Genomic DNA, 25,482 nt, shown 5'->3' on the forward strand with positions numbered 1-25,482 from the left:
CGCTTCCCCAGTCGTTCCCCCCGCGGCCGCCCAGTCACTCCCCAAGGCCTACAGCCGCTTGAACCCTGGCTCAGCCCCGGGGCCAAAGCCCACCCCAGACTCCGGCTATTGGAAGCCCCAGGCCGGCCCCGTCCGGGTACTCATTGACCGGCAGTACTCTCGCCCGGCACTGGACTAGCCAGCCAGCCCCCGGCGAGGTCCTTCAGGCCTTTGGCCGGGCAGCCCTCCTAGGGTCCTTGCGCGGTTGCGTAGCATCTGCGAGGACGCGGGCAGCGCTGGAAGCTGAGTGAACCGCGGTTGGGACCCGGGCTGACTCGCGGGGTCCGAGACAGGGCAGGGTCCGGGACGGGGCGGGATCCGAGGGGGACTCGGGGCCCTGAGGGCGGCTGGCCGTGGGCGGACCGACCTGCGGCGCTCCTGGTCTCCAGCCCTCGCCCGGGAACGGCCGAGAAGACGAAGTCGCGCGGGTGGCGGCCTCGCATGTGGGAACCGCCCCTCCAAGGCCGTCCTCGGGCCCTTGGCCAGTGCGGGGAAGAACGGGACAGTGGGTTCTGGCAACGGTAGGGGGAGGGGGGGCGAAGGCAGCCCAGCCTGGCTGCGGGGGTAAAGTGGTTCTCAGGCCTGTTTGGTGCCCGAAAACTACTTGAGTGAAAGAGAACTTATCCACTGGGTGGCGAGGACATCGACACCCATTGAAGGTCTTTGAGAACGGGTTTGGCCGCGTTTGGCTTCCGAACAGGTCGCTCCAGCTTCAGGGTGGAGGTAGAAGGGACAGCCCCTCATTATACTTATCAGGCATCTGCCACTTCCCAGTCACTGCTTTTGAGGCTGAGGGTACCTCGGTAAAGAAGGCTGAGTCCCTACCTGAGCAGAAACAGTAGCATTGCAGTTAGGGAAACTCAGGGGTCCTGTCGGTATTTTCCACCCTTGTGTGCACGTCTGTCATAGCTCTTGCCACAGTAGACTGCCATCGTGTCTCCTATCCGGGTGCAAGATGTACCCGTGATGAACCCTCAGTAAGTGCGAGCACTGATGCTGCGTTGTCGTTGCATCATTTTTGTGTGCCGAGTTAACTCAGAGTGTGGACTACGGCACATTCCCAGTAATGTTCGTGAAGTTATATTTGGGCTTAAGGACATGAGGGTAGTGGAATAGAGCTAGAGGTTGTTACGCCTCGATGTTGGCGTCGGGTGGCTGGTGATGTATTGTGCAGACAGGGAACGTGAGGAGCGACTTCGGGGTGGGCAGGGCTTAGGTTTCACAGGTTATTTTTGCCTGTGTGGAATAGTTCGCTGTTCAGAATCTGGTAGGCAGTTGCATACCTGAGTCTGGCACTGAGGGAAGCGATCTCTGTGGAGATACAGATCTGGCATCATCAGCATGTAGGAGATACCTAAAACCAGTAGAGGTTGGAATAACCCTAGAGAAGAGGGTCTGGGGAATGCCTAGTTGAGAGAGGAGAAGGCAGCTACTGATGGCAGTATGATGGAAAATGAAGTGGAAGTGAGAAGCATGAGGTAGAGGATCAGGAATACAGGTTAGGGTTCTTTGGCTGTGTGATCTGTCATTCAGTGATGAGAATTCAGGCTTACAGAGCCCTCTTTGTCAGACAGTGTCTCAACTCAATCATGTGATGTGGGCACTGAGTTTTGTCCCTGCTTTACAAGTGAGAAAACGCTTGTAGGTAAAACTTGCAAAGCTTCAACATGGCTTTAGAATAGTCTCTCCAGGTGGGAGTGGGAGTTGTGGTTCTGAGCATAGCTGAAGTAAAGAGATGACATAGGGTAAACCACTCTCAGAAGATCTGGGTGGGGACAAGATTACAGCCCCATGATTCAGCAAGTGCTAGCCAGGTGGGTGGTGAATAGAGAAGGATGTAAGTGTTTCCTTGGGCCCCTCTCTTGTCAGCTCATTGTCTCCCCTGTCCAGGAAGAGGAAGTGGATTTGGTGGAGGGGACTTCTCATCTCTTTAACAACAGCCTCTTCTTGATCTTCCCAGACGGTGACAAGACCCCCCTCCCCTGAGCTGATCCCCTTTCTACAGCCAGGAGCCAATGGCCGGGGACAGAGCCAAACCCTGTGAGCTGGACCAAGAGAAATACGATGCCGATGACAATGTGAAAATCATCTGCCTGGGGGACAGCGCTGTGGGCAAGTCCAAGTATGTTGGGAGATTAGGGAAGAAATGCCAGGCCCAGAGTGGGTCTAGGTTGTTAGAAAAATCCTCCAGAGGCATAGAGGAGCATGGCTTCTATGGGAGTGGTGAGAGAGTAGTCTTGGCTGGAGCCCAGGTCTGCATGGGGGAACAAGGGAGCGTCACATCAGCAGCTGTGTGTGTTTGGGGAGGAGGGCGTCCCCAGGGGCAAGTCACAGGACTGAGGAAATTGAGCTTTATCCATGAGTCCTGGCAGAAAGTATGGGACCGGTCACCCTAGAGACTACTGAAGCAGTCCTGGTGAGGTGAGAGCTGGGGTATTCCTGTGTGTGGTATGGGGCTGAGAGACTGCAAGATGCAGACAGTGGGAATGGGGAGAGGAAAGTGTGAGAAGTGTGACTGGCACAACCAGCGACAGGTCGAAGAAAGGTGGTGAAGATACTGTCTTGAAAGAACTCAGAGTTGAGAAGAGTGGATAGAAATGATGCCTGACTATAATCAGCGTAAAGATTTTTTTTTTCTTAAAAGATTTAATTTTTATTTATTTTGGGCTGTGTTGGCTCTTGGTTGCTGCGAGCGGGCTTTCTCTAGTTGCAGTGAGCGGGGGCTACTCTGTTGAGGTGAGTGGGCTTCTCACTGCGGTGGCTTCTCTTGTTGCGGAGCGTGGGCTTTAGGCGCGCGGGCTTCAGTAGTTGTGGCACACGGGCTCAGTAGTTGTGGCTCGTGGGCTGTCGAGCACAGGCTCAGTAGTTGTGGCGCATGGGCTTAGTTGCTCTGCGGCATGTGGGATCTTCCTGGACCAGGAATGGAACCCGTGTCCCCTGCATTGGGAGACAGATTCCCATCCACTGCGCCACCAGGGAAGTCCCAGGGTAAAGATCGACACACTCTTTTAACTGACTTCAGTGCCTCTGTGCACAGGCGTGGAGCTTCCCCTGAAGGGAGGCTCTGCAGTGCTGGCAGCTTGTCTCCACAGGGTGTGAGCCTGTTTCTCAGCTGTCTTGGACCAGTGGGGCACACATCCATTTCTGCCTTCGCAGGATGAGGGTAAACTTGCCCCTAACCAGATGCCTAGTTTAGTCTTATACCCAGGTGCCCCAGTTCCACCTTGGTTTCCACTTTTATCCGTTATTAACATATCCTTAGACCCAGGTAGCTGTCAGTAATTCCCTAGGGGCTTTGCTGATTGGGGCAGAGGTCACTAACTTTTCTCAGCCTCAAGTCTGTTTATTTTAAAAGGTGCCCTGGGAAAAGCAAAGCAGGAACTTGTGGCGGGAATCCTAAACTCAGGTCCTCATCTAAATGTCCAGACTTTAGGTGTGAGCAGGATTGTCATGCTGTAAAATGTCTAGGAAGCAACTCACAATAACTGTTTTCTCATCACAGTGCTCTGGCTAGAACTGCCAGTACTGTGTTGAATAGAAGTGGCAAAAGTAGGCATCTTCTTGTTTCTCATTATAAGGGAAAGCTTTCAGTCTTTTGCAACTGAGTATTAACTGTGGGGTTTTCATATATGGCCTTTATCCTAGAGGTAATTACCTTCTATTCCTAGTTTTTGTCATGAGATGGTGTTGGTTTTTGTCAAATGCTTTTTCTGCATTTGTTGAGATGAATATGTAGGATTTTTCCTTTGTTCTATTAATATGATATGTTTGATTAATTTTTTTAAGTTGAACCATCCTTATACTCTGAGAATAAATCTCCCTTGGTCCTTTTGATGGTGTATAATCCTTTTAATATGATTTGCTTTGCCAGTGGATTTTTTTGAGGATTTTTACAACTAAATTCATGAGGAGTATTGGCCTGTAGGTTTCTTTTCTAGTAGTGTCATTGTCTGACTTTGGAATCAGGGTACCACTGGCCTCATAGAAAGAATTATGAAGTGTTCCCTCCTCCTCAATTTTTGGGAAGAGTTTGAGAAGGATTGGTGTTTGTTCATGAAATGGTTGGTAGAATTCACCAGTGAAGCCATCCAGTCCCGGACTTTTCCTTATGGGAGATTTTTGAATACTGATATAATCTCCTTACTTGGTATAGGTCTACTCAGATTTTCTGTTTCGTCTTGAGTCTGTTTGGTACTTTGTGTGTTTCTAGGAATTTGTGCACTTCATCTCAGTTATCCAGCTTGTTCGTTCATCGTATTCTCTTGTAATTCTTTTTGTTTCTGTAAAATTGATGTTACTGTCCCCAGTTTCAGTTCTGATTTTGATCATTTGTGTCCTCTCTTTTTTCTTAGTCTAGCTAAGGTTTGTTGATTTTGTTGATCTTTTCAGAGAACTAATTTCTGGTTACACTGATTTTTGTCTGTTGTCTTTCTATTCTGTATTTTGTTTATCTCCACTCTAATCTTTATTATTTCCTTCCTTCTGCTAACTTTGAGTTTAGTTTGCTCTTTCATGTCTACTACCTAAAGATGTACAGTTATGTTATTGATTTAATTTGACTAAATCTTCCCTATTTGATTTAATTTCCACCTTTTTGTGAAATTTCTTGTTTTTCTTCTGTTATTAATTTCTAGTTTCATTCCATTTTATTTGAAAAGATACTTTGTATGATCTAAGTCTTTTAAATTTTATTATGACTTTTTTTTGTGGCCTAACTCATGTTCACTTGAGAAGAATATGTATACTACTATTGTTGGGTGGAGTATTCTGTGTATGTCTGTTAGGTCTAATTGGTGGTTAGACCTAGTTAGTGTGGTTCAAGTCCTCTGTTTCATTGTTCTACTCATTATTGGAAGTGGGGTATTGAAATCTCAATATATTATTGTGCAACTCTCTATTTCTCCTTTTAGTTGTGTCAGTGTTAGCTTCATATATTTTGGGACTCTGTTGTGTGGTGCATATATGTTTATAACTTTTATATCTTTTTGATAGATTGAACTTTTTATCAATATATAATGTCCTTCTTTGTCTCTTGTAACATTTGTCACTTAAAAGTTTATTTTGTCTGACTGTAGTATAGTCACCCCATTTCTCTCTTGAATTCTGTTTGCATGCAATATCTTTATCATCCTTTTGTTTTCCAACTTCTTTGTGACCTTGTATCTAAAGCAAGTGTCTTACAGTTAGGACATGCCTGGATCATGTTTTTTTAATATACACTCCCAATCTCTCACTTTTAGTTGGAGAGTTTTATCTATTCTCATTTGCAACAACAATAATTAAAGCTATTACTGATAAAGAAGGATTTACTTCTGCCATTTAGCTATTTGTTTTATGTCTCCAGTTTTTTTTCCTCAAGTACTCCATTACTTTTTCTTTTTTTTAATTTTTTGTAGTGTACTATTTTGAGTCCCTTCTTGTCTTGTATAATTTTTTTAGTTGTTTATTAATGGTTGCCTTGAAGATTATAATTAATATCTAAAATTTATAGCAGCCTATTTGAATACCAGTTTAGTTATAATAGTATACCAACACTCTGCTCCTATATATTTCTATCCCTCCCCTTGATATTGTTTTGTCACAAATTACAACTTTATACATTGTGATCATTAACATAGATTTACAATTATAGTTTTAGATATTTGTCTTTTAAATCATGGGAAAAAAGAGGAGTTACAAACCAAAAATATGAGAATACTGGTTTTGGGGTTTTTTTTTTTTTTTTGGCTGCGTTGGGTCTTTGTTGCTGCGCACAGGCTTTCTTCTAATTTCTGCAAATGGGGGCTACTCTTCGTTTTGGTGCACGGGCTTCTCATCACGGTGGCTTCTCTTGTTGCAGAGCACGGGCTCTAGGTGCGTGGGCCTCAGTAATTGTGATACACAGGCTCAGTAGTTGTGGCTCTTGGGCTCTAGAGCACAGGCTCAGTAGTTGCGGCACACAGGCTTAGTTGCTCTGCAGCATGTGGGATCTTCCTGGACCAGGGTTCGAACCCATGTCCCCTGCATTGGCAGGTGGATTCTTAACCAGTGCGCCACCAGGGAAGCCCAAGAATACTGGTAATTATCTTTACCTGTGTAGCTACCTTTACTGAAGATCTTTATTTCTTCATACAGCTTCAAGTTACTGTCTAGTGTCCTTTCATGTCAACCTAAAGGACTTATTGTACCATTTCTTATAGGACAGATATACTGGTAATAAGTCACATCAGCTTATGTTTATCTGGGAATGTCTTAATTTCTCCCTCATTCTTGAAGGATAGTTTGCTGAACATAGAATTCTTTTTTGACAATTTTTTTTTCAGGACTTTAAATATATCATTCCACTGCCTTCTGATCTCAGTGGTGTCTGATGAGAAGTTAGCTGTTTATCTTATTGAAGATTTTGTCTTTGAGTTTTGACATTTTGCCTATAATGTGGATCTCTGTGAGTTTATCCTGTTTGGAGTTTGTTGAGCTTCCTGGGTGTGTACATTCATGTCTTGCATCAGGTTTGGGAAGTTTTTAGCCATTATTTCTTCAACTAGTCTCTCTGCCCCCACCCCTCTTCTATTGATGATGCATGTGTTAGGATGATTTATGTTGTCTGATAGGCTCCTTAGGCACTGGTCATTTTTACTCATTTTTCTTTCTGCTTCTTAGACTGGATAATTCCAGTTGCCTTATCTTCAAGTTTGCTGATCCTTTCTTCTGCCTTCTCAAATATGCTGTTGAAACTGTCTAGGGAGTTTTTTTTTTTTTTTTTTTTTTTTTTTTTTTTTTTTGCGGTACGCGGGCCTCTCACTGTTGTGGCCTCTCCCGTTGCGGAGCACAGGCTCCGGACGCGCAGGCTCAGCGGCCATGGCTCATGGGCCCAGCCGCTCCGCGGCATGTGGGATCTTCCCAGACCGGGGCACGAACCCATGTCCCCTGCATCGGCAGGCGGACTCTCAACCACTGCGCCACCAGGGAAGCCCTCTAGGGAGTTTTTCATTTAAATTATTGTACTTTTCAGCTCCAGAATATCCATTTGGTTTCTTTTCATAATTTCTATCTCTTTATTAATACTCTCATTCTGTTTATATGTTGCTTTCTAATTTCCTTTAGTTCTTTGTCCATGGTTTTCTTTAGTTTTTTGAGCATATTTAAGATCATTGATTTAACTTCTTTGACTGGTAATTCCAGGGTCTGGATTTCTTCAGGTATTGTTTCTGTTAAATTCTTTTTATCATGAGAATAGGCTATACCTTCCTGTTTCGTTGTATGCTTTGTAATTTTCTGGTTGTTAATTAGACATTCTGAGTATTTTGATGTGGTGACTTTGGAACTCAGATATTCCACTCCTCGGGTATAGCTGATTTCTGCTTGTTTAGAGCTGGAGTATCCACTTGTAACTTTCCCATATACTATTTTTGCAAAGTGTATATTCCTTCTTGTGTGTGGTCACTGATATTTCTATTCCATTTTCTGTGATCATACAGTGACCTGATAAAGATTTCCTTAAATATTTGACTCCAAAAGGGGAAAGAAACAAAGAGGTATTCCTATCCCTTTAAATTTCCAATAGATGCCAGCAGGGGAAGACTCTGAAGCCTAAGAGAGCTGAGATCCGGCTCCTCGGCCAAACTTCTTGAGGAAAGTATCTCTACTGGAGCCAGACATTTGGAACACGGGTCACTGCCTAGCTGCAGTGGGCCTGAGGAGTGGGTGACCATTGCTGGTTTGTGCGTGTTGTTCTTTTGCACAAGACCAGCACTCTCCTTTTATCCAGCACTCTACTGGTCATTGTGTCCAGTCAGGTTCCAGAGTTCTGAAATAGTTGATTCTGATCATTTTTTCCAGTTATTGGTTGTTTCAGTTGAGGGAGTGACCCATAGAACTTCATACTCCATCCACCATTTTAAGTAATGTCCTCAAGTAATGTTCATTTTTTTCCTACATAGATATCCATTTGTTTCCACACCATTCCTTGATAAAACAATCCTTTACCCTGTTGAATTGCAGTAATGCTTTTGTTCTAAATCCAGTGACCATACACGTGGCTATATATATTTTAAGTGTGTGTTTACTGCCTGTCTTCACCCACTAGACTGTAAGCTCCATGAAGACAGGAATTTTCCTCTGTTTTGTTAAATGTTATATCATGGCACCTAGCATAGTATCTGGCAAATGGCAAGCACTCAGTAATTATTTTAAATTTTTTTGTACTAAAATATGTTTGTCCATTCTTCTGCTGAAGAACAGTTATGAAATTACAATTTTTATGGTATTAGACACAATATTGCAGTGAATATTTTTATGCCTATCATCTTGGGCACACAGTCTATTAGACTTGGGGTGAAATTGCCCAGTTTTAGGATTAGCTCAAACTTTGACTTATCCCAGTTGCTCTCCAAAGTAGTAGTATATTAAGTTCGCACTCCTACCAGCACAGTACAAGAGTTTCCACAAAATGTGCAACATTTGGTATCATACGACTTTTTCAACTTTGCTAATCTGAAGGATGTGTGTGCTATTTCATTTTATTTTAATTTGCATGAAAATCATTAATTTACATTAAAATCATTCAAGATTGAGCATCTTTTCATATGTTTTTTAGCCATTCTTCTGAATTGCCTGTTCATATTCTTAGGACCCAGGTTGTGTGTGTGTTCTCTTATTCACGTATCAGAGCTGTTCATAATCTCTGTATATTAATTCTTTGTCAGTGATTGGCATTGCACGTAGCTTCTCCCAGTCTGTGTTTTGTTTTGTTTTGTTTATTTCTTAACTTTTCATTTTGAAATAACAGATTTACAGGATGTTGCAAAGAGAATACAGAGAGGGCCTGTGTACCCTTCACCCAGTTTCCCCAGTGGTTATATCTTACATAACTGTAGTACAAGATCAAATCAGGAAACTGGCGTTAGTTCAATGCATATGTATAATTCTGTGTCATTTTGTCACATGGGTAGATTTGTGTAAGCATCACTGGACTCAAGATCCAAAACTATTCCATCACTGCAGAGGCCTCGGTCCTGCTGTCCATTTATAGTCACACCCACCCCACTTCACCTCCTACCACCCCTATTAACCCCTGTAGCCACTAATAGTCTCCATCTCTATAATTGTGTCATCTTGGCAACATTGTATAAAAGGCATTATACAACGTGTGACCTTTTTCACTCAGCATAATACCCTTAAGATTTGTTCAAATTGTTGGGTATATCAGTAATCTTTTCCTTGCTATTGCTGAGTAGTAGTCCATATTATAGATGTACCACAGTTTGTTTATTCCCTAAAAGGAGGAAACTGGGGTCCCTGCCCACAGGGAAAGCATCTGTGGGTGCTGGGTCAGCGTTATAGCCGAAGGGTGTCAGGAACTTAAGGGGAGTCAGAAAGAGGGTGGGTGGGTGGTTCCTGGGCATTGTCCTTGAAAGGAAACTGTGTAGCTGTGGAAGGAGTGGGAGGGGGGAAGCCACAGCTGGCTTCCAAGTTTTCAACCCTTGGGTGGTGCAACAGGGGCAGGCAGGAGCGTTGAGGGATGCACCTGACCACTTGCACATTCTCCTTACAGACTTATGGAGAGATTTCTCATGGATGGATTGTATCCTTCAAGTTTTGAAATGCTCCTTGTTCCTGTGGCCCTTTCCACCCTCAGGCCAGCTCAGCCCCACTGCCCACCCCTTTGCTCCAGCGGTCCAGGGAGGAGGGATAAGTGAGTAAGTTCGCAGGTTTCATTTCATGCTGGCTTCTCACCAGCTGACCCACGTGGCATCACATGTAGTTGGTGCTGCATATTTTCAAGCTTACTCACATCTGGATCTGCTTTCTATTAGGAAAGCAGTGGAATGGCTAACAGTAAGTACCTCGTCAAATGCCTGGACTCAAACCCCGCCTCTTCCTTCTTAGTAGCTCTGGCGCTGGGCAAGTCACTTAACATCTCTGACCTCAGAGCTTGGGCTCTCTAATGTTTAAACATTCTCTGGTATGAGTCAACTTTGTCAAATAGGAAGCGCCAGCCCCACCCTCCTTCCGTGAATCGTTGCATTGTGCAGGTTTGGAATGAGACAATTGGGATGGTTTTTAAAAGCTTCCCAAGTGAGTCCGTTGAGAACTGGGGGTGAGAAGAACCCCAGAGCCCCCTGCTCCCTGCCCGGGGCCCCAGCCCCCCCGTGGTAGACTCTAAGTGTATCTTACTTCACCTTCTACCAAGTTCTCCTTTGCACCCACCCACCTGCATCATCCCAGCTCCGATGGTTAAACCACACAGCATCTTGCAGCTTCAGGAAATGTTATTCCCCAAGCTTTTTGATAGGGTTGCAAAAAGCAAACTACAGTTCATAAACAGTTTGTCAGCTGTCTGGCTTATGAAGACTTTTTTTCCCTGGAACTGTCATGTTGCTTCTTATGGCTGGGTTTCCTCTCCGGCCTGCAAGAGCCCCATCCATGGGGAGCTGGGGCATCCCCGCAGTCTCATTGGCCAACTACGTGATGCTGTTTCAGACAGCTGCTCTGTAAAATTCCATTCCATGTTTTCCCTTGGACTTAGGTGGCCAGGACATAATCCCAACCTCTCCCACCCCTCACCTTTCCATGGAGCTTGTGCCTGTGATATTTGAAGTTGATCCTCTGTCTGCAACACTCATTCAATTTAAAATCTAAATAACTTCTTAAAGAAGGAGAGAGAGAGCCCATTCCATCCCCCCAGCAGCCGCCCCCCCAGCACCTTGCTTACGTCTCTTTTCATTCATCTTTGCCCCTTAACCTAAGTGCAGTCAGCCCCGGCAGCTGTCCACACACGCCCTGACCCTGTACAAGCACACGGCCACGGTGGACGGCAAGACCGTCCTTGTGGGTGAGCAGCACAGTGCCGAGCCACACCACCTCTCAGGAGGGAGAAGTAGTGGGGGAGAGAGTCAAGCAGGGGGAAATGAGACCCCAGGCATGGGTGAAGGGTGATAGGTGCAACCCAGAGAGCCCGGAAGCCAGGGAGGGTGGGAGGAAGCACGCAGGGTTCTGTTCCGGTGCTCTTCAGCCAGTGTAAAGAAACAACAGGGTTGGTCTGAGTGTCATCTGCCACAAAGGGTTTGGCTTTAAATGTGGTCACAACCTTCCCCTTGGCCAGGCCACACGTCCGGCCTGACTGTGTCCACCCTCTGTGATCAGCACACATGGGAATTGGGCCTACTTGTGACCTTGGAGCGTCCTGCATCTTATAGGTGGGGGAAGGAGGTCACTGACCCTCTCCCTCTTGGGGCTCCCTGTCTGTACTCTCCTTCCTCCTGGCCCTGGGTCTCCCTCTCACCCGCCCCCACGCACGCCCAGGTGCGTACATCCTGACAACACACCCGCGAGCTGTGTGGTCTCCGTTGCTCCCCATCCTCCCACGGGTGCCTGTGTTTCCGAACACAGACACCGCACAGAGATGCTCAGCGTCTGGGGCTCTCTGCCCTTCATCCCCCATCAGGCAGTCAGAGCTGTGTTCACATTGCAGACTTTTGGGACACAGCAGGCCAAGAGCGGTTCCAGAGCATGCACGCCTCCTACTACCACAAGGCCCACGCCTGCATCATGGTATGAAACCAACTGGAGGGCAAAGGCTCTGGGCAAGTCTGGCCTGAGGGGTGAAGGGATGAAGGGCCCAGCAGGACTGAGCCCTCCTCACCAGGGCTGGGTGCTGGAGGGAAGGATTAGCGCAGGCTTCAGAGTGCACGTGCTTCCCAGAGGTTCGGAGTGAGAACACGCCAGAGCCGGCTTCTCTTCCGGGGGTGGGGGGATGTGTGGAGCCACCATTCCAGCGGGAGGAGCAAGTTCAGGGCCTCATCATCAGGCAGAGCATCTAAGAGTCCAACACAGTCCCTCCCTAATGGAGGCCTCCCTCATCCGCTGCTCTCTAGGGGCAGATGCTGGGGCTGAGCAGGCTCTGGTTCCCAGGGAGCTTTCCCCTCCAAAATGGCCCCCTCCTCCGTCTCAGCCTCTCACTTTGCTGTCTAGAGCACAGCCCTCAGAGGTCCAGCCCAGTAGCCAGTGGGTGACAGGTGCCGCAGGAGAGCCTGACACTCAGCTATGGCAAGGGCCACGAATAGAGAGAGGAACTGTAAGCCTGTGTCCTTTAGGACCTCCTGCCCACAAACTCACTGGCTCCTTTCTCAGGCTCTTCTGTCCCTTTAAGCACAAGATCTCTTGAAATTTTCCAAAATTTAATGCTAGTACCTATAATGGGACAAAACAAAAGAGGGTAACAGGGTAAGGCAAATGGGGGCAGACTAGTGCCAGCAGTCGTGACCTCTTGCCTCTGACACATCTCCACTAGCTCCTTTTGGGCCCTCTTCTGAGACCTGGGGTGTTCGTCCTGCCAGCCTCCCTGCATACCTGTATGTGCAGGTGCCTACCACCAGCCCCAGCCTGCTGTAGGGGGCCTTGCCGGTAGAAAGCGCTCAGCCTCTCGTGACCACACGGGGACCTGATAGTCCCAGAGGGAGCTGGGGTTCCACCCTCCACCTTGAAACCCCAAAGGGTATGCTTCTCAGCCTAACCAGCTCCTCAGCTCTCAAAACAAGGAAAGGAAGCTCAGGAAACCAGGCCTGGACAAAGTGTGACTGACAGTCACCATGGCAGGCAGCCATGGGAGGTGTGAAGCAGATTCCGGAAGTTTCATTACAAGCGTATTTTAAAAGAAGTCTTTATTGGGAATTCAAGACAAAGTAGTCATTTATTGAAATTGGGCCTGGAGAGTGCCATAGAAGAGCCTCTCAGGTGGACCTCCTGCTGCCTCAGGTGTGACAGCTGCTGACCAGAGCCCGCTGCCGTGCAGGGGGAATCCCTGGCCCTGGACGTGGTTACTCCCATGAAGGGCTGGGTTGCTTAGAAGCAACATCTGCCATTCCAGCAGGTTACAGGGTTGTGCATCTCAATCCACTGCTGTGCTGGGGCAGTTTGGACATGGGAGTCTCTTCTGGAGGGTGTCTGGGCAACAGAAAGCTGGCCTTTGAGAAGCTCCTGCGAGGGGCTTGAAGGATCCCTGTAGCAGCAACGTGAAGCATCTTAGGGCTTCTGTCCTCCCCGCCCTAGAGCCAGTCACAGTGCTCATGCTTCTTGCGGGCACTTTTCAATAGGTGAGAACTATAAATTATAGAAAGTTAGTAAAATTATGATAAGCTACAGAATAATAAAAGACAAAAGTACTTCTACAAAGTCTAAAATACAAAATTAAAAGTTTATCATTAAAAGTAAATCAAAATAACTGAAAGGAAATTCTAGAAACATTTAAGATTATCATAGAGGAGGTGTTTTGGGTTTTTTTGGCCACACCACGCGTGGCATGTGGGATCTTGGTTCCCCAACCAGGGATGGAGCCCACGCTCCCTGCATTGGAAGTGTGGAGTCTTAACCACTGGACCAGCAGGGAAGTCCCATTATAAGGGAGTTTTTTAAACAAAGTTTAAGCAGTAGTTAGACTACGAAAAAAACAAAAAGCTTACCATTTGTAACGGACTTATCAATAAGTAAAATGATAAAATCCGGTTAAAATAGGTAAATAAGGTGACCGGATGAAGGTTCTAGAGGGTGAGAAGGGTGGGCAAGGCATAGCCCTTGTGGTTAGAGGGGAGGCCGCTCAGAGTGGTGCGTGGTCCGAGTTGCCAAGCCCGTGTTTGCCTGCTTGTGTGTGTGTCACCTGGGGGTGGCATGCAGAGACACTGATGCACTTGGGCTGTCTTCTTTCCTCTGCTAATTGCAGGTATTTGATGTGCAGAGGAAAATCACCTACAAGAACCTGAGCACCTGGTATGCAGAGCTTCGGGAGTTCAGGCCAGAGATTCCATGCATTGTGGTGGCCAATAAAATCGATGGTGAGGCCACCTTACATCTGGGTGCCAGCAATTCATGGGGGACCCACCATCACACGTTTCCTCTTCCTTTCCTGGGCCAGCGAACCGTCAATGGTCCATTCTTTTTCCCGACACACAGCCCTTGGTTTCTTGCCATCACTGCCCTCCCAGTAAGGATCCAAGTGAGGCAACCTGCCTTCTCGAGACACAGATCCCAGTGAAATGAACTCTTTCTAAGACGCGTCCCCTGGTTGTCCCTGCTCATCCCTCTTCCTAGAATGGGGACCTCCAGTGACCCACCCTGCAAAATTCTCTCCCTTTGCCTTTGTAGACAGGCCCATGTCCTACCTTCTCTCTACAGCAGACATAAAGATGACCCAAAAAAGCTTCAGTTTTGCCAGGAAGTTCTCCCTGCCCCTGTACTTTGTCTCAGCTGCTGATGGTACCAACGTTGTGAAGGTAATGGGAGACTGCAGAGACAGTCTCGTAAGGCCGGGGACGGCCTGGTGCTGAAGTCACCGGGGAAGCGATGGAGAGAAGGGCTGGCTGCAGGGCTGGTGGAGAGGACGGGCACTGTTTTGGGGGCTGTGCTGAGCATGTGGTGACAGGAAGGGGTCGTGTGAGCATTGACAGTAGGGGCGGTGGTGGGTTGGGCTTGGTGAAGAAAAGGTACATTGACCATGCATGGGGTCAGGGTGACAGGGAAAAGGTGAATTGAGGAGTGACCGTGCTGATTTTAGGGTGGAGTACTGTGGGGACATATGATGGGAGCGGGGCCAGTGGGTACAGGGCAGGCAGAGTCCAGGCCACTGGCCCCACGGCCTTGTTTTCCTTCCCACCACCTTCACCTTACCTCCAGCTCTTCAGCGATGCAATTCGATTAGCTGTGTCCTACAAACAGAACTCCCGGGACTTCATGGATGAGGTTTTGCAGGAGCTTGAGGTAGGTCAGGCCCGGATGTCAGGTGGCGTAGAGGAAGCGGCTTCCCTTCATAGGGGTGCAGAGCATAACCCAACAGACCGACTTTGCAGGCCACACGTGCTCGTCGAGGGCACTGCCCCTAGAGGTGTCAGAGCTACAGTTGGTCAAATGCAAGGCCAGGCCTCACCTGCAACCTTGTTCACAGAGCATCAGCTTGGAGCAGAAGGAGGAGGATATGCTGGGCAAAGAGCCGCGTGGCCACGTCGAGAGCCCATCTCCCTCCTGAGCCACAGAAGGAGGCCTCTCTCCACGGCCGACTTGGGGAGGGGGGGAGTTCAGAATACCCCTCCCTTCTGCAGTCCTTCAGCTCTCACGTGAGACATTCTTCCAGGCCATCCCCTGCTATGCCTCCTACAGAGCCAACCATCCCATTTGCTCCCCCACTGCCATGGCCCGTGAGACCTGACCCGTCACAGTTGTTCCCTCCCCTGTAGTCGGGCAGGGAAGGGGTCCGCACCAGACCCTGGGGCAGAATTAAGGATGGACACTCCAGGTTATGTGGGACGGTGAAGAAAATCGGGCAACATTCTGTGTGTGTCTCTTAAATAAAAGGAAATTTAGGTGTTTTTTTTTCCCCCTCCCAGAACTGACCTCAGGGCCTATTCGTTGCATTTCTACCAAGGGAATGATTTCTACCAAGGGAATGATTTCTAATTCCTGACTGTCCTTTTTCCTCTAGTCTCCCAACGAAACCAACCATTTTAAAAAAATGGTTTTGAACAGAGAGCTGTTCATTCCGTAAGTTTTTCCAGAGTTCTTCTAGGTACAGCCAGTACATTGATGAACAGCGAGGCCAAGATCACAGGCCCAAGTTTGTTGTTAACATCACGTGAAAGCAGGCGACTGCTCTGGCCATACTTAGTAATACACAAACATCGTAGTTGTAAACATCGAGGGTCAATACAGCCACACCACAAGGCACACCTGTTTGCATTGTAAAAAATTGACTTTCGGAAAGCTTCCTTTAGAACCCCTATTTCAACAAGGGAGGATTTCCTTCATTTTTCTTGAGGACTAGTGTGGACATTGTACCTCCTTGGGTGGCAAGGGCTGCTGAGAACTCTCATGCTGCCTTCTCCATTTATCTCCAGGACTTGTGGTTCACTAGGATGCTTTTATGATCATCTTGTACGTCATTTCCATTTTTAAAATTTATTTTTATTTACGTTGAATAGATGTGCATGCTTTGTGGGCATGGATTTCTCTGAGCAAAGAGTCACAAGAGAACAAGCGGATCATCAGCCACGTTAGTAAGGGGAGACTGCCGTGGCCTGTCGTGTTATCTCTAGATTGATTGTCACAGAGACCATTTCCGTGGAATTCAGTGTTTTTAAAAGAATGGGTGTTTGTTTGGGAGTCAAGAACAAGCATTTTTACCCTTTAGATTACTGACGCTTACAATTTCAACTTCACAGATTTAACCCGACCAGGAAATTTCAGGAATGCGTTACCCTGGTGAGATGTACTTTTAAAAACAACAAACAACAGAAACAACCCTTTAGTTATTATAAATGATTAATAAGTGTTTTTTAAATATAATGGCTTCACTGAGATATAATTCAAAAACCGTATAATTCACCATCAGTATTGGCTTTACGTAACCATTTTGCATCAGGTTCCCTGGAAGCAAAGCCTGAGAAGGCAACTCTTGTTCAGATGACTCATTGTGGCAGTTTTCTGTCTCTGCTGGAGACCAGCTTCAGTCTCCCCCTTCCTAGGGAAGCTCTGGAGGACAAACTGCCCCACAAGGATGGTCCCACTTTGAGACCAGGGCCCTTTTTGTGCCGGTTGGCCAAGTGTGTGAGGGGGAGGTGGAAGGGGTGACTTGTAGTGTCCAGGGCAAAAGGGCTCCTGTTTTAGCAAGGACAGTTCCCTGGGGAAAGGGCAGCTGTGAGTTTCAACACTCAAAGTAGGTAGGGGATAAGTGCTCAGGCAGGGTGCCAGCCATATCCATGGCCACCTGCCCATACATTGCTCAAATCCACCTGCTTCTTAAAGCAGTATGTCACCCTGACATACAGGAACACCACCCCTGAGTCTTTTTTAAATAATTCATTGAGGTGAAATTACATAACATAAAATTAAAGTACACAATGCAGTGCCATTTAGTACAGTTACAGTGTCGTGCAACTGTCACCTCTATCTAGTTCTAAAACATCTCCATCACTCTGAAGTAAAACCCCTTACTCGTTAGTAGTTTCTCCAACACTCCCTCCCCTCAGCCCCTTTGAAACACTGATCCACGTTCTTTCTGTCTCTATGGATTTATCTACTCTGGATATTTCATATAAATGAAATAAAACGATACGTGACCTTTTGTGTCTTTCACTCAGCATGTTTTCAAGATTCACGCATATATCATGTACTTCATTCCTCTCTATGGCTGATGTTCCATTGTATTAAATAACTCAAGTTGTCTATCCGTTCATCCGTTGATGGATGTTTGGATCCATCTTTCAGCTATTGCGAATAGTGCTGCTATGAACATGCTTATACATGTGCTTATACGAGCAGTTTTCAATTCTTCTGGGTGTCAGAGTCTGCTCGGGCTGCTGTAACAAAATACCACTGACTGGGTGGCTTACAACAGATATTTATTTCTCACAGTTCCGGAGGCCGGGAAGTCTAAGGTCAAGGTGCTGGCAAGGTAGGTTTCATCCTGAAGCCTCTTCTCTTGGCTTGTAGGCAGCTGCCATCTCACTGTGTGCCCACATGACCTCTTTGTGTTCAGGTAGAGTCCTCTTAAAAGACTATGTCCTGGGACTTACCTGGTGGCGCAGCGGTTAAGAATCCGCTTGCCTTGCCAGTGCCGGGGCCCAGGTTTGAGCCCGGGCCCAGGAAGATCCCACGTGCCACGGAGCAACTAAGCCCGTGCTCCACAACTACTGAGCCTGTGCTCTAGAGCCTGTGCCCCGCAACGAGAAGCCAACGCAGTGAGAAACCCACGCACCGCAACGAAGAGTAGCCCCCGCTCGCCACACCTAGAGAAAGCCCACGCGCAGCAACAAAGACTCAACGCAGCCAAAAAATAGGTTTTTTAAAAAGACTATATCCTGTGACCCCCATAATGACATCCTAATTAGGGCCCCACGCTTATGACCTCATTTAACCTTAATTACTTCCTGAAGACCATGTCTCCAAATACAATCACATGAGGGTAAGGGCTTCAACATTTAAATTGGGGGGTGTGGGAGGAGGGCATAGCACAGTGATCTAGGAGTGGAATTACAAGATCACATAGTGGGACTTCCCTGGTGGCGCAGTGGTTAAGAATCCTCCTGCCAGTGCAGGGGACACAGATTCCATCCCTGGCCCGGGAAGATCCCGCATGCCACGGAGCAACTAAGCCCATGTGCCACAACTACTGAGCCTGTGCTCTAGAGCCTGCGAGGCACAACTACTGAGCCCACGTGCCACAACCACTGAGCCCGTGTGCCTAGAGCCTGTGCTGTGCAACAAGAGAAGCCACCACAATGAGAAGCCCACGCACCCCAATGCAGAGTGGCCCCCGCTCGCCACAACTAGAGAAAGCCTGCGCGCAGCTTTCAACACAGCCAAAAACAAATAAATTTATTTTTTTTAAAAAAGAAGATCATATAGTAATTTTATGTGTAAACTTTTGAGGAATTGCCAATGTGTTTTCCACAGTGGAACCACCATTTTACACCATTTTACATTGCTGTCCTACAAGCAATGTACAAGAGTTCCAATTTCCCACATCCTTGCTAGCACTTGTTATTTTCCATTTTTAAAGATAAGCCATCTTAGTAGTTATGAAGTGGTACTTCACTGTGGTTTTGAGATACATTTCCCCTTCATTTGTATTATTTATTTGGAGAAACAACTATTCAAGTATTTTGCTTTTTTTTTTTCCCCCCGGTACGCGGGCCTCTCACTGTTGTGGCCTCTCCCGTTGCGGAGCACAGGCTCCGGACGCGCAGGCCCAGCGGCCATGGCTCACGGGCCCAGCCGCTCCGCGGCATGTGGGATCTTCCCGGACCGGGGCACGAACCCGTGTCCCCTGCATCGGCAGGCGGACTCTCAACCACTGCACCACCAGGGAAGCCCCTATTTTGCTTATTTTTAAATTGAGTTGTTTGACTTTTTGCTGTTGAGTTATAAGAATTCTTTACATATTCTGGATATTAAATTCTTATTTATGACTTTTACAAATATTTTTCCCATTCTACAGGTTGTATTTACACTTTCTTGATAATGTCCTTAATGAACAAAAGTATTTAATTTTATTTTTGGCCGTGCCTTGTGACTTTCGGGATCTTAGTTCCCCAACCAGGGGTCGAACCCGGGCCCTTGGCAGTGAAAGCACCGAGTCCTAACCACTGGACATCAAGGGAATTCCCTGAAAAGTATTTAATTTTGATCAAGTCCAATTTATCTTTTTTTTCTTTTATTGCTCATGCTCTTGGTGTCATATCTAAGAACGCATTGCCAAGTCCAAGGTCATGAAGACTTACCCTTATGTTCTCTTTTAAGAGTTTTATGGTTTTAGCTCTTATATGTAAGTCGTTGATCCATTTTGAGTTAATTTTTATATATAGTATAATTTAGGGATCCAGCTTCCTACCTTTGCCTGTGGATATCCCATTGTCCTAGCAATATTTGTCAAGAACACTATTCTTTTCTGTCTGAATGGTCTTACCACCTTTGTCAAAAATCAATTGGTCATAGTTGTATGAGTTTATTTCTGGACTCTCAATTCTATTCCATTGGTCTAGATGTCTATCCTTATGCCAATACCACACTATTTCAATTACTGTAGCTTTGTAGTACAGTTTTGAACTTGGAAAGTATGAGTCCTTCAACTTCTGTCTAAAGATTGTTTTGACATCTTAACAATATTAAGTCTTCCAATTCATGAACACTGGATGTCTTTCCTTTTTTTTCCCATTTATTTATATCTTTAACTTCTTTCATCAATGTTTGTACTTTTCACGTATGAATCTCTCACTTATTGGTTAAATTTATTTCCAGATTGTTTTTAGATGCTATTTACTTTTTTATTTATCCCTTGCTCTTTATAGAAACAGCTGACTTTTGTGTGTTGATCTTGTACCCTGAAACTTTGCTGAATTCTTTTATTAATTCTAATAGTTTTCCTGCGCATACTTTGGGGTTTTTCTATAAATAGAATCATATCATGTGCATATTGAAAAGGTTTTACTTCTTCCTTTCCAATATGGGTGACTTGTATTTCCTTTTCTTGCCTAACTCCTCTGACTGGAATTTCCAGTACTATGTTGAATTAAATAGTAAAAGCAGCCATCCTTGTTTTGTTCCTGATCTTAGGGGGAACTTTTTCAGTTTTTCACCACTGAATGTGATGTTAGCTATGGATTTTTCATATGGCCTTTATCATGTTGTAGAAGTTCCCTTCTATTCCTGATTTTCCGAGTGCTTTCATTATAAAAGGCTGCTGGATTTTGTCTAATGCTCTTCCTGCATTAGTTGAGATGACTGTGTGGTCTTTCCACCTCACTTCTATCAATGTAATGAATTACATTGATTGATTTTTTATACTGAGCCACCCTTTGCAAACCAGTAAACGATGCCAAAACAAAAGAGCAATTTGAAAATCTGTTACTGAATGGGACAAACAAGGAGGTTCTTTGTTGCTGGATGACTTTTGGAGCTGCAGGACTTGGTTCTGCTCTGGTGGCAGGGTTTTGCTATATTAATGACCTTACAGTAATCCAATCAACACAGAAGATGCACAAATACCTTGAGAGATGTTGAGAAACTTTGTCTTGGGTATGACAGCTGGGGTCAAGTAACTAACAGCTGCAGCATCCAAAGGCTTCCAAACTCACCATTTCAGTCTTGCTGCCTAAAGATGTTTCTGTGTACCTTTTTCCGAAATAAGTTCCTACATCATATGCAGTCCAGGAGCTCAAAGCAGTTGGAGGTGTGGTGATTACTGCCTCTCACAACTGCAAGGAAGAGAACAGACAAAGGGTCTATTGGGAAACTGGTGTTTAGATCACATCTCCTCATGATGAAGAAAGTCCAAAATGCATAGAGGACTGTGTGGAACCCTGGAATGCTTCCTGGAATAATGATTTAGTGAATGCCAGCCTACTGGAGAGAGACTCTCTGCAGGACATTACAGGAGACACATGGAAGATCTGAAAAAGACTGATTTTCACAGGGAATCAAACTCAAAGACCACCTTGAAATTTGTACATATATCTTTTCATGGGGTCGGACATGACTATGTGCAGTTGACTCTGCACGTGTTTGGTTTTAAGCCTCCAATTCCATTACCAGAACAAAAAGATCCTGATCCAGACTTTTATGCCATTAAATGCCCAAATATGAAGGAGCGTCTGTGCTGGAAATTTCCCAGAGACTGGCAGAGAAAGAGAACGCTCAGATAGTGCTACCTACAGGTCCCAGTGCAGACCAGCTGGCTGTGGCAGAACTCCAGGAGGATGGTCAATGGAAAGTTTTCACGGGGAATGAGTTGGCAACTTTGTTTAGTGGGGGGGGGGGGGGGGGGGGGGCGGGGGGGTGGATATTTGATTGCCGGAAAAATAAATCAAGAAATTCTGATGTGAATAATGTTTATATGTTAGCCTCAGCAGTCTCTTCCAAAATTTTGTATCCAGTTGCACTTAAAGAAGGATTTTAGGGACTTCCCTCATGGTGCAGTGGTTAAGAATCTGCCTGCCAATGCAGGGGACACAGGTTTGAGCCCTCCTCCAGGAAGATCCCACATGCCATGGAGCAACTAAGCCCGTGTGCCTCAACTACTGACCCTGTGCTCTAGAGCCTACAAGCCACAACTACTGAGCCCACGTACCACAACTACTGAAGCTCACATGCCTAGACCCCGTGTTCTACAATAAGAGAAGCCACCAAAATGAGAAGCCCTCACACCACAACAAAGAGTAACCCCTGCTTGCCACAACTAGAGAAAGCCCGTGTGCAGCAACGAAGACCCAACAGCAGCCGAAAATAAAATACATAAATAGATTATTTTTTTTAAAAAAAGAAGGATTTTTATTTTGAAGAAATATTACCAGACTTTAAATGGCTAGGAAGTAGGATAAAAGACCTGGAAAATGGGAAAGAAGTCATTATTGCATTTAAAAAGTCCATTGCTTTTCTGCGTGGAACTTCAATTTTGAATAAAGATGGGGTGAGTACAGCCATCGTTGTGGCTGAGGTGTTATCTTAACTGGAAACCATAAGCATAACACTGAGCCAGTAACCGATTAAGGTTTGTGAAAAATATGATTATCATATTTCAAAAACTTCATATTTCTTGTGTTTTGATCTGACTACCAACAAATGCATATTTGAAAGTCTTCACAATTTTGATTCTCTGAAAGAATATCCATCATATTGCATACATGGGACATTACCTGTGAATGTGACAGCAGCCAGCCTAATAAGAAGTAAATGCTGGACTTCCCTGGTGGTGCAGTGGTTAAGAATCCCCCTGCCAATGCAGCGGACACGGGTTCAAGCCCTGGTCCAGGAAGATTCCACATGCCACTGAGCAACTAAGCCCGTGCGCCGCAACTACTGAGCATGAGCTCTAGAGCCCGTGAACCACAACTACTGAGCCCACGTGACACAACTACTGAAGCTTGCACACCTAGAGCCCGTGCATCACAACAAGAGAAACCACTGCAATGAGGAGCCCGCGCACCACAACGAAGGGTAGCCCCCCACCCCCTCTCGCCGCAACTAGAGAAAGCCCGCATACAGCAACAAAGACCCAGTGCAGCCAAAGATAAATAAATAAATTTATAAAAAAGAAAGAAATCAATGCTGCCTGTGAATAAAAATAACCAAATGATTACATGTGTTAACAAACTCAGGTTCAGCTGTTCACCGCTCAAAAGCCAACAATCGAGAGGCAAGTGTCAGTAGACAGGAAAGATGTTTTAATCAGAAAAGCCGGCAATCTGGGGAGAAGGCAGACTCACATCCCCAGACCAAATCCAAAGACTCTACTCAGCCATGACAGTTTTTAAAGGGAAAAGCGAGAGGGGGGAGAATCTCAGTGAATCATCGAGGCAGGAGGCTGTGTTCCGCATCCTTCCCTATTGCGTGCAGGCTGGCTGACTCTCCCTTCTGACGCCCCGTCTTGCCCGTGTGATCTGCCTGCAGGGTGGCTAAGGGGGTTGTTGGGGATAGAGAGCTGGTCATTCTTTACTTAATTCTTTATTCTTAGTTCTTTTTATCTAGGAAAAGAATAAACAGGTTAATTAGGTTATTTCAAGTTTAGAGGGGAACAGAAATGGGCAAAAGAGCTACTTTCACACTTGCTTTTCAAAATGCTGTTTTGCTATTCTTCAGACAAGCAAGACAAAACCAAAGATAAAGTATTATGCAGAGAAGCGCACATCATCCAACCAGAGTGTCGCTGCCTTACTGAAAGAAGAATTGAAGAAATTCATTGAGGCCCTTCAATTAATTAATCAGTTAATCAATAGCTGATCTAAGGAAGGAATGGAAAATTTTACTTGAGCCAATTTGAGTATTATTACCCAGGAGACAGTCTTTCAGGAAGCCCTGAGGACTGTTGGGCCCATTTTTGGTCAAAGAACAGTTATATACATTTTTGAGACAAAGTGTTATATATCAAATGACATATTGATAGTTTACACAATCCAGATCTGCGTGTACAGAGGCAGTAGTGGGTCGTCTTTGCTCCTTACAAGATTAGGAAGGAAGGTTCTCACCTAAGGAGGTCTGGTTAATGCAGATGCACAGAACACACTAAAGGGTCTGAAGAGGCCCAGACCGGGAGAGAGAAATTTTACGTTTAATTGTTTCTTGTCTTGCCACAAAATGTGAATTTTGTTTCATCACTCGATTAAAAATTTTGAGCCCAGTAAAAATGGGCTGACCTGGCACTCTGTTTAGGTGTACACCCGTCTGTCGTTGCTTTCGCTGGCACTTGGGACAGAAAAACCAAGCTGCGCCTGGACCTCGTGTTAGCGTTCTTTATCTCATCCGGCCGAGTGTCTTTTTTCCTTTTATTTTCTTCTGGCTTGGTCAAGTAACTAAACAAGCTGTATAAATTTGAAATGAAATGGTCTGGAGGGAAATTATTCAAACTTTTCATAATCTTGAACAAAACTCATTACATTAGAAGTATCATAGCAACACATTGTTCTTCCTTTAACAAAAACATAACAAAAGTGAGTTTACTAATTAAAGTGTGATTAAGCTTAGTTCCAGTGTCTTGTAATTGTGTATAGCACATTTTATTTATTTATTTGGCTGCGTCGGGTCTTAGTTGCCGCACATGGGATCTTCGTTGCTGGGTGTAAGATCTTCGTTGCTGCACACGGTACCTTTTTAGTTGCGGCATGCAGTCTCTTTTAGTTGCGGCATGCGGGATCTAGTTCCCTGACCAGGGATCAAACCCAGGCCCCTGCATTAGGAGCGTGGAGTCTTAACAAGTGGACCACCAGGGAAGTCCCTATAGCACATTTTTAAAAGAAGCATGCGTCATGTATTTAATTGTAGAGTTAGTTAAGGAAATTAATCCATTAAATTGGCAAGAAAATGGCACTGTTCCCAGATCACTGTGGAAACGTGTTATTGTTACATCATAGGTATTTATTTACAAATTAGAATATCTGAAGCAGGGCATTTCGCGCTTCCATATGTGGCTTCAGCACCTCTGTTGATACTCTTGGTGCAGGATACATTTATTGTATATTTTAAAAATCCCGATGTTTACTGAACATAAACCAATAGGGGACACTCCTGGTGGCTTTGTTCTTGTCGCATTTCTTGGAAACTTCTCAGGGTCTGGTGTGAACTGAAATGATGTTCCTGCATTGCATATGATTTAATCAGTTCGTTTTTAGGCAGCTAGAGAAAAATCTTTTGAACTATTTAGGTGCTTCACCTCTATGTTAAATGGATTTGCTGATTTAAGTAAATAAAAAAATCAGAGCTGAGAAAGGAGCTGGAATTTATTTAGAAGTTTAACTTTTGAATTATATTTTTGTAAGTAGATTTATGCTAATGTTACTAAGAAATAAAACAAACAGATTTTAGGTGTTATGGAACACTAAAACTCCAGTTTATTGTAACATTTTTCTGACCTGAACAAAATTTCTGATCATATAAGAACCATTTATCATTTTTAATGTGGAAAAAAATTTATGGAAGGTCATTTTTGGTTGATTCTGCAGTCTTCTGAAAAAAGACTTAATAGAGAAGTGCTGTTTAATCTTAAAGTATATTCTGTTCTACATAGTTCACAGAATACTTAAACACACGTGGTATAGTTTAAGAGGTAACAATCATAAGGCCTTGAATGTAATCATACTAAACAAATTACCTATAGGAGATAGCAGTGGTATAAGAGAATTTATTTCCTAACATAATAATAATATAAAGTTTGAACTGATTAGAATGTTCAGTAAATCATGGTTTGGTTTGTTGCAGCTGTCAGCTAACATTTGGTTGAACGCACATAATTTTCAAATTATTATATTGCCACTATTGTTAATTTTTTCCTTCTTTACTTTCTCATAGCTGTGTCTTGTATGATTTAGGTAATAGACAGCTAGCCAAACGTAAAGCACCACTTTTCTGAATGAGTTTGTTTTCAAAGGTTTTGCACTGAAGAAGAAATATGTAGAATTTTTTATTTGCTTTTAAGAATGTAGATTGTCATTT

The 25,482-nt window shown here is 45.1% G+C and overlaps 1 protein-coding gene and 1 pseudogene across 17 annotated transcripts; both read left to right on the plus strand.

Annotated features, from left to right (window-relative positions):
• The first annotated feature begins 203 nt into the window (after positions 1-203).
• RABL2B (RAB, member of RAS oncogene family like 2B) lies at positions 204-17,141 on the plus strand. Of its 17 annotated transcripts, none has more exons than XM_033865699.2 (9): positions 204-321; positions 2,000-2,161; positions 9,572-9,601; positions 10,773-10,852; positions 11,465-11,571; positions 13,736-13,847; positions 14,158-14,285; positions 14,686-14,769; positions 14,954-17,141. In XM_033865699.2, the coding sequence occupies exons 2-9, from the start codon at positions 2,055-2,057 to the stop codon at positions 15,032-15,034; spliced, it is 729 nt and encodes a 242-aa protein (XP_033721590.1). In that variant the 5' UTR covers positions 204-321; positions 2,000-2,054; the 3' UTR covers positions 15,035-17,141. The 17 variants fall into 17 exon arrangements, with proteins under 17 accessions (XP_033721590.1, XP_073644073.1, XP_033721592.1 ...); XM_073787972.1 differs by having other exon boundaries at positions 275-296; XM_033865701.2 differs by lacking the exon at positions 204-321 and adding an exon at positions 333-544.
• Positions 16,251-24,017, plus strand: LOC101338150 (glucose 1,6-bisphosphate synthase pseudogene; annotated as a pseudogene).
• Positions 24,018-25,482: the final 1,465 nt, after the last annotated feature.

This window comes from Tursiops truncatus, chromosome 11, assembly GCF_011762595.2.
Source record: "Tursiops truncatus isolate mTurTru1 chromosome 11, mTurTru1.mat.Y, whole genome shotgun sequence".
NCBI classification, from domain to species: Eukaryota; Metazoa; Chordata; class Mammalia; order Artiodactyla; family Delphinidae; genus Tursiops; species Tursiops truncatus.

Bases quoted from the DNA above. Each gene is read 5' to 3' on its own strand.
- RABL2B (XM_033865699.2), top strand. From the start codon at position 2,055: ATGGCCGGGGACAGAGCCAAACCCTGTGAGCTGGACCAAGAGAAATAC. The intron at 2,162-9,571 runs GTATGTTGGGAG...TTCTCCTTACAG, and splicing joins AGCGCTGTGGGCAAGTCCAA to ACTTATGGAGAGATTTCTCA. The intron at 14,286-14,685 runs GTAATGGGAGAC...CCTTACCTCCAG, and splicing joins ATGGTACCAACGTTGTGAAG to CTCTTCAGCGATGCAATTCG.